The 12,720-nt window shown below is 41.7% G+C and overlaps 1 protein-coding gene across 2 annotated transcripts in view; it reads right to left on the reverse strand.

Annotated features, from left to right (window-relative positions):
• Window positions 1-11,270, reverse strand: part of KIF6 (kinesin family member 6) — a 440,006-nt gene extending 428,736 nt beyond the window's left edge. Inside the window, exons 1-3 of one of the 2 annotated variants that reach the window (XM_034991249.1) lie at window positions 11,169-11,269; window positions 7,112-7,221; window positions 1,824-1,898 (exon numbers count right to left, since the gene is read on the reverse strand). In XM_034991249.1, coding sequence (XP_034847140.1) covers window positions 1,824-1,898; window positions 7,112-7,221; window positions 11,169-11,234 — 251 coding nt within the window. In that variant the 5' untranslated portion in view covers window positions 11,235-11,269. Of the gene's footprint in view, window positions 1-1,823; window positions 1,899-7,111; window positions 7,222-11,168 lie in introns of both variants that reach the window. The other variant, XM_034991248.1, reaches the window with a different exon arrangement.
• Window positions 11,271-12,720: the final 1,450 nt, after the last annotated feature.

The following is a 12,720-nucleotide window of genomic DNA, read 5'->3' on the forward strand; positions in this document are numbered from 1 at the left end:
AAAACACATGAGGTCAGCTAACTGAAAAATGACATAACCCAAAAGATTACTAAAAGGAAGAGAATTTTAGAGATGTGTGACGTGAAGTCAAGGAGACCTGAATTTAATCCGAAGAGATTATTGGATTGTGACTATAACTAAAACAGCCGAAGCCTATTCAGTTGCATTTCACCCACTGTGAAGGAAGACTGTTTTTACAGAGAAAGGCTTAGTTGGAGTAGGATTCAGAAAACAGAGTTTGAGAGACAAAATGTGACTATGAGTTTCCAGCAATGTCTGTGGGAGAGGGTATACTGATGAGTGGAATTGAAAAATGGGTTTATTTAACAGATACAGGTCTTCCTCCACTTATAATAGGGCTCTGTCCAAGAAACCCACCATGAGTTGAAAATGCATTTAATACACCTAACTTACTGAACATCACAGCTTAGCCTAGTCCACCTTCAATGTGCTCTGAACCTCCCAGTAGCCTACAGGTGGGTAAAATCATCCACCATAAAGCCTGTTTTATTTTAATAAAGTACTGAATACCTCATGTAACTTATTGCCTAGTGTACTGAAGGTTATATGGGTACAGTATGGCTTGTAAGTGCATTGGTTGCTGACCCTTGTGATCACGTGGCTGACTGGAAGCTGTGCTCACTGCCTCCCCTCCGCCCAGCATCACAAGAGAGTACTCTACTGCAAATCGCTATCCCAGGAAAAGATCAAAATTCAACGTTCGAAATAGGATTTCTACCGAATGCCTATCACTTTCACACCATCCTAAAGTCGAAAAATCCTAAGTTGGGGGTGCCTGGGTGGCTCAGTTGGTTAAGCGACTGCCTTCGGCTCAGGTCATGATCCTCAGCCCGGGATCGAGTCCCACATCGGGCTCCCTGCTCGGCAGGGAGTCCGCTTCTCCCTCTGACCCTCCCCCTCTCATGCTCTCTGTCTCTCATTCTCTCTCTCTCTCAAATAAATAAATAAAAAATCTTTAAAAAAAAAAAAAGAAAAATCCTAAGTTGAACCATCCTAAGTTGGGGACTGTCTGAACATTTTTCATTTTAATCATAAAGATAGATGTATTTGGAAATTATGAGGTCATTAGAATCATCCAACTCATATCAGGATGAGAAAGCAACCTTAAGTAGTGGTAATTTCTCATACAGGTTTCCTATAAGAGGAGAGTGTACTTATCAAAAGGGCTTGAGAGTCTAGTCCCAAGGACACTTTTGCCAACATATACTAATAAAATGGCATTCTGATTGATTCGGTATTCTCATGTGAGTTTGGTTCTAATAGTCAGTAGCCTGGAACTATCTGAATACGTAGAAACACAAGGGACCTAGAAGCTAAGGGCCAAGCTTTGAAAAGTAGTTATTACACTGCAGTAAAGCTAGGTCAACCATTAGTAGCCCTCCCAGGTGTCACCCATACCTCAGCCTTCATCCCTCTAACCAGATGTTGGAAATGCTATATTGGAGAAAGAGCCCTGGACTTAACAGTACGGTGATGTACCCCACCCAGGGCTCCATTACCACTAGCCACACAATCCTGAGCGGTGTCACTTAATCTCTCAGATCCTCAGAGAGTTATACAGCCTTTAAAATGGGAGTAATAATGGCTCTTCTACCTCACTGGCTTGTTTTAAGGCTCAGAATCTAAATCTAAATCTAAAACAAACAGCTATGTGAATAGAAGATATTAATACTAGCATCGTTGCATGCCCTGCAGCAAAGAGTATATAATTGATATGCCGAAGCACATTACCACAATTATCTGAAAATTGAAGACAAGATGAAAAACCACCAACCCACCGAACAAAATATAGGAAATCCTACCTCTCGGCAACTGGTTTGGCAATGTTTTCAAAAATGGTCTCTTGGTTTGCACCCTGATCAAAAATCTTTTGAAATCTGCAAATATGAAAGTAGTAGTTATTTAAAGGCTGAGCTTCAAACAAAATTGGATTAATATTTTTTTTCCTAAAAGCTTTGTAAATTACCCCATATTTACATCACTGGGCTTACCTAACCTGACACAATGTCTGCCCTGTAGTCCTGACCACACTGCCCTGTTGTACCCCTGTATACAAATGGTGGGTAAACAGTATTGCTTTGACAAGATCTGCACAATAAATCCCTCTGAAAAACTGCAGCAGCTTTGAACCAAATAATAAACTGTGTGTTCTTTAGCCCTCAAGAGGGACAGTGTCTGCACCTGGCACCAAATTCGAATCCAGATAAGTACGTGAAATGGAAACCCAAGAACAGGATGTAAACAAGCCACTGAACTTCTGATGTCTGACCTGTAAGGACAGAATGCAGCTGTGCAATATACAATTATAGAACTTGGTTTTAAAATTGTGAATTCAGGTTGATTTTCCATCAATAGGTGCTGTATCTTGGTATCGGCCGCTTAAATTCTCAGGGCAGTTTTGCCCCATTGGGTTGATCATGAATCAAAAGTCAAAAAGTAAATCCAGATGGGCCTGCAAAGAGACATCTTTATCAGATTGGCAAGGCCAGGGCCGTGGGGCGGAGGAACAGTGTCGACGTTGCTTGTCTCCCAATGGCGCCGTGACTGAGCTCAGTACAGGATCACGGGCACAGTGGGAAACCCAAGGTAACTTTTATAGTGTGGGAAGTCACTTATCAGCAGGAATGGCCCTCATTAAAACATCATGAAGGAAGTAAGAGGGAGAGGAGACACATGGGAGGGAAAAGAGGAGGGGAGCGAAGGGGGAGAAAAAGAAAGAGAGAAGCGTAAGCATATAGGGCAAAATGTTAACAATTGGTGAATCTCCCACCAAGGGTCTAGGAGAGGCTATTGCATTATTCTTCCACCTCTTCTGTGTATTTAAAATTTTTCAAAACAAAAAATAGGGATGGTGTGGCTTTAAAGCAAAACCTTTAAAACAAACATGTTGAGGGCATCCTAAGCAGCTTTCGGAGTGGCTTAGGAACTTCTGGTCCATGTGTCTCACTTGTGATTCACAAGTGAGTCAGATGCATATTCTATTAAAGTAGAGACTACATGGGGACGCCTGGGTGGCTCAGTCGCTTAAGTGTGTGCCTTCAGCTCAGGTCATGATCCCAGGGTCCTGGGATCGAGCCCCACAGAGGGCTCCCTGCTCAGTGGGGAGCCTACTTCTCCCTCTCCCTCTGCCTGCCACGCCCCCTGCTTGTGCTCTCTCTCTCTCTCTCTGACAAATACATAAATAAATAAAATCTTAAAAAAAAAAAAAGTAGAGACTACATGAAATGTGGTACTATTTTCATGACCAAGGAGTTCAGAAGGATGTCTGGAGCTGGATAGGAAATACAAAATAGAATAAAATTCATGGTCTTTAATCAACATTAACTTCAAAAGATCCTTAGAGCTTATCAACTTCCCTTTTGAAGAAGCAAATAATGAAACTATACAAAAAGAGAGATTGTCAGACACTCTGGTGACCAGGTCATTTAGCAGGCAAGATTATATCTTAGCAGTATTTACCAGTTTGCCCAGAATACTCCTCAAAACCCTGCAGGTGCATCACAGCTTCAGATATGAATGCTGACAACACAGGGGACGTGGCCGCTCAAGCGCTCTTGAGAGTACTACCTACTGTGATTTCTGAGCACAGACTCAGCGGTGCTTTTGAGGATGATGGTGATAAGGCTGATTTGCTTCTTTGACCAGGCTGGTGATGACGGAGTGAATCCATCAGCCATTCCCAACTCCACCTCCCTAAGTAATAGGAATTACGTTGACCACCATGTAAACCCAAGAGACAGCAGGCGTTTCAGTAAATCATACAATGGTACTTAAAGACCAAATATCATCATCCCAAAATATTTTATTTTATGTAATTTAGTTACATAGTAATTTGAAAAGTCATTAATGATCAGCTAGCTTCCGAAAACCATGGAAGAACAAAACAGAATCAGAGAGTTTAAAGAGTTCAGTCAAATCTTTTCCAGAGAAGGAAGTTGAGGCCCAGGGAGATAAAGCAATTTACTCACGGCCCTGGAGCTAATCAGTAATGCTCCCTGAGACATAACTTCAGTGTCCTGATTCTGAGGAGGTCCTTTCATTTATTAGGAAATTGTGTAGGCTTTTTCTAAAGTCCATTTCGAACTTGGCATATGCTGACCTCTTCCCACCCCAAACCTGTTCTTCCTGGTCCTCCACATCCTAGTACAGGAAAACTCCATCCTTCTAAACACGCAGCCCAAAGCCCTTAGGGCATCCTGACTCCATTCTCTCTCTCTCTCTCTCTCCCCGTTACACTCTGTATCCCACCCATCCACTAACTCTGTCAGCTCTGACCTTCAGAATGCATCTAGAATCCAACTATTTCTCAACATTTCTACTTGCCACTACCCCGGCCCAAGCTACCACAATTTCTTGCCTGGTCTCCCTTGAAACAGACTGCTCTTACAGTCTATTTTTCCACGTGCCAGGACAAATGATCCTGCTAAAACATAGTGAAATTATTTCATTCTTCTGCTCAAAACCCTCCATTGCCTTCCCTTAACACACTGGGAAGAAAAAGCTTACAATGACTTTTTCCCCAAAACAATCCTTACGATGACTTCTAAGGCTCCCTATGATCTGGCCACTCTGCTGCTCCTTTAACCTTCTTCTTCTCCAGCCACACAGACCCCTTTATTCTTCCTCAGACATGCCAGCACTCTCCCATCTCTGGGACTTGCTCTTGGCTTTTCCTTGGCCTGGAATCCCCAATCCCTCACACATCTGAACGTCTGACTTCCTCACCTCCTTTAAGCCTTTGCTCAAATACCACCCTCCTGGGACGCCTTCCCTGATGGCCCTATGAAACACTCCATCCCTCCCCTTTGTGGCCCCTCTTCCTGGCACTCCTTATTCCCCTTGCCTGCCTTAGTTTTCTCTGTGGCACTTAACACTTTCTAATATACACTGTACTTAAGGATCTGCCTATCTACCCCCTCCCAATAAAATGTATGCACCATAAGAGCTGGACCTTTGTTGCATCCCCTGCTGTGTTCCTAGCCCTTAAAACAGCACATAGCGGATGGTCAATAAATATGTATTGATTGAACGAATGAATTTTCTTGGCAGGAAACACCCTTAAGATGCTGAAATATTTATCTCTGAACATAGGTATAAGTTAAATACTTTATTAATTTCTTTATTTAAAATGCTAAAGCCAATATTTTTAATCCAGAGATTTAGAAGGAATGACTAAGAGATTTAAAAATAAGCAAATAACACATTTTCAATGAACATGTTTCAATGCACTGTTTCTATCTACATAATATAAAGAATACTTTGGAAAAGGCCAATAGATGGAGACATGGCCAATTGTTCCTAACAATCACATAGAATCATGCTGAATCAAATGTTTCAGCAAACTGTGGCTTTATAGAGACTGGCCTCGCCCAGCTGTCATGAAGTCATAGCTACTGAAGTATGTGGCATGCTTACATCAGTGGGAGAATGCCTGCTTCAGAAAAAGTAAGTCGTGTATTATAAAGCACTCCTTAAGGAACAAAATGGAAGGCAATAGGGAGCCAAAAAGACAGGGTAAGAACCACCTCACTATGCAGCCATGTGTTAGCAATCCCGCGTGCATACAGTAGAAGACACAAGGAGATGGGGTGGAGGTGGGACGAGGTAGATAAATGAGACACAGAGGACAAACTGTCAAGACCAAAGAGACTTCTTATGAGCCATACATACATACATACATACATAAATAAATTTGAGAGAGAAAAATAAAAAATATCTGGGCTGGTTTTATGCAAAGGGTGAGGGCAGAAACAGTATAAAAATAGGGCCCAAGCAAAACAGCCTAGAAAGAAATGCAAGACAGCAATTAGGATTCCTTCCACGGGACCTAGAAATCCACTACCTAAATTTAGGCAGAGATCAAATATGGCTTTGACTTGGACTCAAACTTCTTCAAAAGTCAAAAGTGTGGATGAAAGAAAACAGCACAGACTGAAACTAGAGAATAAAGGCAGCATCAAGGAGCCCAAATGCCCATTTCAAGGCCTGGCTACTAAAAGAGAGTTTGGACCAAAGGCACTGATGACAATCCAGGGGTGGCTGTTGGGTATGTTTCACCCGATCCCTACAGTTCAGCACTGTAGGGATGAGAAATATAATGCAATCCATACATGTGAGTATATATGTAATTTAACATTTTCCAGTAGCCACTTTTTTAAACAAAGAAACAGGTGAAATTAATTTTAAGAATCTACTTTTAATCCAATATAACCCCAAACTTTATCATTTTAATATGTAATCAGTATGAAAAAATTCTTGAGATGTTTTACATTCTTTTTTTTTTTTTTTCTTTTCCACACCAAGCCTTCAAAAATCCTCGATATATTTTACACTTAGAGCACATCCCAGTTCAGGCTGGCTACATTTTAAGTGCTTAAGAGCCACCTGTGGCTAGTGGCCGCTACATTAGACAGTAGAGATATGGAGGGTGCATATGAGGATATGAGATCCAGATATCATTTATGTTATAAAGAAGGCTCATCTATACAGCACACAGATTATACCTTAAGTTATTAACTTGAATAAAGTTTAGTCATATACTGAGCTTCCTCTAAGTGCTAAATCATAGTGGACCAAGTAGGAAAAGGACAACACCAGATAAACAGATGTAACAAAGAAAGACTGGGATCTTGGGACAGCATCTTGGACAGAGAAATACACCCTTGGGATGATGAGGTGGCTCAGTTGGTTGAGCTTCTGCCTTCAGCTCAGGTCATGATCCCACTTCTGGCAGACTCTCTGCTCAGCAGGGAGCCTACTTCTCTCCCTCTGCCTGCCACTCCCCCTGCTTGCATGCCCTTGCTCTCTCTCTCTCTGTCAAATAAATAAATAAAATCTTAAAAAAAAAAAAAAAAGAAAAGAAAAGAAACACACCCTCTTTTCAACTCTGGGCCCAGCGATGAAAAGACAACTTGAAATCTACCTACTAGATGAGATAGAAAATTGCACTACATTCTCCCCAAGAAATGGCACTAATGATTTCACAGGGGATATTAATGTACTATAAGAAATAGTAAATAGTAATAGTAAAAGTAATAGTAAATAGTAATAGTAATAGTAAAACAGAAACAAAGGCAAAAGATAAACTTACTTAAATTTGTAGCTTTCTCGCTTATTATTCACAAATCCAGCTGCCAAATCACGAGGTAAGATAATTTCCAGGCTAGGGGTTAATTTTTCATCCTCATCTATGGAATAAATCTGCAAATACAAAGACAACAAATGAATATAGCATGGTAAAATTATGGCTTGAATTATGACCATGTTATTATGATAGGCATTATAACTGTATAAAAAATTGTACTCTCAAGATAAGTCATAACATAGTATAATTTGGGTAATTTTCCTCTTTGAACTGTACACAGACTCTAACAAATATATGGAACAGAAGAAGAGGTAAAATCTAAATCAATGCTCTACCAAAGCTCAGATCCTCTCTGAATGATCTAGTATTCAAATTTGAGCATTTGAGTGTCTCTGTTGTTGAGAAACTAATAGTTCTGAAGCAGGACATTAATCTAAGTACTGCTGTGGAATTATGTACCAGAAATTAACATCTTTCTATGACCAGTAAGCATTTCTAAGCATTTACAAAGTGGCCGAAGCAGATCAAAGGACTAGGTCTGAGACTTCTCAGAGAGCTCACAAGAATGCTCTAATTCAAGTTATATTCAAAGCAGCCCAAATTTCCATGAGACATATTCAGGCATTTGATAAAAGACATGTGGTTTCAAAAGACATATGTAATTCATGTCTTTGATGTCATCTTCAAGGTTCTCCTCCCAGCTCAGCCACTAATTAGCAAGGGACCTGGGAGAAATCACTTAACCTCTCTAAACTGATAGGGAAATGAAGGGTCTTAACCAACCCCCCTTCCAACTGCAAAGTCTCTGACTCTCTTCTTGGTCACCTACTCCTTTATTTACCAGCCAGGAAAATCAAGGATCAAGCCTATAAAGAGGTCACGTGGAATAAAGAATAGCCTAAGACTTGGTACCCAAAGACTTGTGTCCAACACTGAGCTCAATTTACCAGCTGTGTGACCAGCTACCACGTTAAGAATCTCAGTTCCTTCATACATAAAATGAGGAAAAGAGAATTGCCTCCCTTACAAGATTGCTGTGGGGATAAATGATGTCATGGAAATGGAAGCATTTTGTAATGCACCATAAAAAATGTTAGTCATTAGATTTAGAGGTTTTTTAAAAAGACTTCTTGTCTTTCAACAGGAAATAAAAGTCTCTCTAACAGGCAATACTTCCTGTTTAAGACTCATTTAGATGCTTGATTATGGGGGGGGGGGGAGTCATATTCTTAAACAAGTAAAAGCTCACCTAAATCTCCCAAAAGTAAGTAATTTTCCTAAGCAGATTTTTATTGAACCCTCTCACTTCAAATGTGAAGAATTCATGCAGAAAAGTCATCCTGTAAAACAAAATTACTTGTAGAAAGTAATGGCATCAGGTCTGAGACTTTCCGTGGCTAGGTTTTCTCAAGAGACATTTAAAAATTATATCCTGTATGGCACTACACACAAAAAAAAAAAAGTTAATGGCTAGACAAGTAAGTGAAAGGGGTGTGTAAGACATGAAACATACAAGAGTGAGGTACTCCTTTTAATGTGAGTCACATGTTTTCAAAAATTCTGTAACACTCAGTGCTCAGAAGACAGAAAGGACCATCGACTACGGTAAGAACACTGACCCTTTACCTTGCTGATTAAGCCATTCTTTGAGGCATTAAGAAAAGTTCCTCTCAACCAGAAACTTATTTAGTCTAATAGACTGACTCTTTACCTTTAGTCATAACAGTACTTATTTGAGACACAGTAGGGGGGGGGGTTAGACCCAGAAGACAATTATAAGAAATGCAAGGATGAATGTGAACATGGTTTGAAATGTACTGAACACTATACAAATGAAAAGCATGGCCGTTGCTAAAATTATAAGAGATTTGTCTTACGCATCTTCTAAGTTACCATTCTATAGATTATTATAACTTACTTTATAATGCCTTAAGGAATAAGACTAATGAAATAATAGAACCACAAAATGAAGAGGGAAAAAAAGAAAAACACAGGGGCACCTGGGTGGTTCCGTCAGTTAAGCGTCTGCCTTTGGCTCGGGTCATGATCTCAGGGTCCTGGGATCAAGCCCCACATCGGGCTCCCTGCTCAGTGGGAGCCTGCTTCTCCCTCTCCCTCTGCGGCTCTCTCTCGCTCTCAAATAAATAAATAAAATCTTAAAAAAAGAAAAATACCTTTGAATCACTCCTGGTTGAATGTTACAGGCAAAGAAACAACCATACATCTCAGGAGCAAAAAGATAGGGTACTAAAAGTGGGATTTCTAAGGGAGAGCAGGGATACACTAACTCAAAATGTGTTCAGCTGTGTTCTCTTATTTTTGTGTATGTGGCATAATGTTGCATCTTGGTAAGGTTCTGCCATTATAAAAATACAGTAGGACCTAAAATACTCCCTGCAGTATCAAACAATCCACCCTACAGAATCTCACCAAAGTATTGCGAAAGAAGGCACAGTAAAATATCCAAACACTGCAATTTAAGAAAAGAGAAAGTTCAAATTACGCCCAAGATTCTCCATCAACGCCCCCCACCTTCCCCCACCCCCTCGCCCAACCAATCCTCTAACATTACCAAATCCAAGCAGCCACTTCCCACTGCTGAGTCTATGTAGACACGCTCAATATTTTTGGCTAAAAATCTGAAGAGGTACAGAGGGACTTTACATATAAAACACTTGGTATATATGAAGCACTTTAAAAAATCTTCTCGTAAGTGAATATAAGAGGAGAGAAAATGGGAGGATATCCGTGGTTCCTTTCTACACTGTTTTATTCCTTTAAAAAAAAAAAAGTATTTTCTTTGGAGTCTTCTCATGCATCTTATTCTCAAGTAGCCCATGAGTAAAAAATCTTTTGATGATGATGATGACAAAGATGCTGTATTCTTGTTTCAAATACATAAATAACATGAGGCAAATGCTACATTATGATATACTATGATGTTACATGTATACACATTGTAGATATGGAATAGATATAAAATATTATTAATAATATACCCATTCCAGACTGCCCTTACCTAAGTCCTCGCTTTGGGAGGCAAAAAAGTTTGGTCTGAAGAGCCAAGAACTTTGGAATAAAAAGTCCTTCATTAAAATCAGGGTTCTGCCACTCACTGGGTGGATGACTTGGCCACATTATCTAACCTATCTGAGACTCAGTTTCCTCATCTACAAAATGAGGAAGATGACAGAGTTCTCCTGAGAATCAGAGATAATGTAGACAAAATGCGTAAGTGGTAAGAATGAGTACAGTCTTTCTAGGGAGAAAAAAGCATGTTTTGAAACATTTAAGAAGCACACCATGTATCTCTACTCACGGCAAGGGTAAGGTCTTAACCTTCTCGTACCTCTGAGTTTAGCACACTAGAGGAAGCACCTAGTAAATGCTCAATGTTTTCTGAATGAAAAGTATATGTGCATTCTTTGCTTTGGGATGCATAAATACGTATATCTGCAAAAAGTACTATGTCAAAGGTTCGTGTTTGTGTTGCACGAGCACGATGTAGTTAGGCAACAAATTCCTCAGGGCCCACTGTGCACAGAGCCACAGTGGAATGTTCTCAGTCTGTGTATCTACCTACATTACCTGTATCATCTCAGACGTGTATGGACACGCATCTCTTGCTGGCACGTTCTGCCCGAGTGAGAAACATACACTTGGGCTTATCTGTGTGCAGAGTGTGCAGAGCTGCGCGACCGCTTCCCAGAAAGGCGCGAGAAGGGTGCAAGTTGAGGCGTGGCCCCTGTGAGCGCGCACACAGGCACACACGCACGCGTCGGCCCCTGCGTGAACACGTGCGCCCGGGCGCCCGTGTGTGGTTCTGCGCACAGGGTTCGCGCCCACAGGGCGCTGCGGGGCGGGAGTGGCCCGGGTGTCTGCCCGCGTCCCGGACTGCGGGGCGCTGGTGGCTGCGAGGCCGCCGGGGCGCCTCAGCAGAGTGTGCGAGACTCAGGGAGACATCCGGCGCCCTACGCCAAACCCCCTCCCTAGCCTGGGGCCCCGCGTGCCGTCCCTCCCCTGCCTGGGAGGCCCGCCGCGCCGGCGCCCTCGCTGCCCGTACCCCTTGTTGCTGCTTCCGGACAGTGGGCTTCACCCTCGCGAAAATCTGTATGGTCTGCTTCACCATCTCCCCACGGCTCTGCACTGACCCTTGACCTCTCTCAGGATCTGGCTCCCAAAACTTGTGACTCCCACCACTTCCGGCCAGCCGCAGCCTTAGCAACAGTAACTAGGGACGCTACCCAAGGAGCACCGCGCCAACCAGGACCGCCTCCTCTCCCTAATTGGTTACTGACTGTAGAGGGGGCTGAAGGGAAGAACTGAGGGGCGGGGTTGGGGCGGGGCCGAACGGAGAGCGCTGCGAACGCGCCGGGTCAAGATCTGGGCACCACGTTTAGCTACACAGCTGGCCTACTTAGAGGTTAATGGGGTGACAGCCACCATGCCCTGACCGGTTCCTTAATCCATTCTTTCTCTGTGCCAACACCTCTTTTTAGCACTGAAGTCATTCTGTTTTTTATTATTCATTCATTGAAGAACTGTCACTTGATCTGTGACAAGCAATATGCTGGCTGGGGATGATCCCGAGCTGAGAGCACCACCGCCTCTGCCCACTTAGAGGCGAGGGTCTGATGAAGGAGGCAGCTTTTCCACAGGAAGTTACAAGTTACATCGGGACTGGGCATGGGATTCTGTGGAAGGCACCTCTTCTATCTCTGTTTTGAAAGAGGTCAAGACTGGAAGAGAGAGGGACCTTTTGCCATGCAATGGCCCTGTCGGGAATGGACCGATTCCCTTGTGCACAGTTAGTAGGAAGGTAAATTTGTGCAGTCACTATGGAAAACAGGATGGAGGTTCCTCAAAAAATGAAAAATAGAAGTGCCTTTCTATTAGAAGTGCAATCCCACCTCTGGAAATACATCCAAAAGAATTGAAATCTGGTTGCCAAAGAGATCATTGCACCCCCATAGTCATTGCAGTGTTAACCAAGACATGGAAAACACTTAAGTGTTCATCAGTGGATAAATGGATAAATAAAATGTGATATGAGTATATATAAAGATTATTTGATATTTATCTTCTATAAGTAACAGGATATTTTTCTGCCACAAAAAAAAAAAAGAAAGAAAGAAAAGATAAAAGGAAATCCTGCCATTTGCAGCTACACAGATGAAACTGGAGGGCATTATGCTAAATGAAATAACTTAGATGGAGAAAGGCAAATAGTGTATGATCTCACTTATCTGTAGAATCTAAAAGAGCTGAACTTGTAGAAACAGAGTAGAATGGGTGGCCAGGGGCTGGGGGCAGGGTACAGAAAATGGACAGATATTGGTCAAAGGTACAAATTTCCAGTCATAAGACAAATAAGTTCTGAAAATCTAATGTATAGCATGGTGACTCTAGTTAACAATATTGTGTTATATACTTGAAAGTTGCTAAGACAGTAAATCTTAAGTATTCTCACCAGAAAAATAGATAGTAATTATGTGAAGTGATGGAGGTATTAACTTTATTATGATAACAATTTTGCAGTACAGATGATCCCTGACTTATGATGGTTTGACCAGTTATTTTTCAACTTTATGATGGTATGCATAGTGATATGCATT

This window comes from Mirounga leonina, unplaced genomic scaffold, assembly GCF_011800145.1.
Source record: "Mirounga leonina isolate KUSES-001 unplaced genomic scaffold, KU_Mleo_1.0 Mir_53, whole genome shotgun sequence".
Classification (NCBI taxonomy): domain Eukaryota; kingdom Metazoa; phylum Chordata; class Mammalia; order Carnivora; family Phocidae; genus Mirounga; species Mirounga leonina.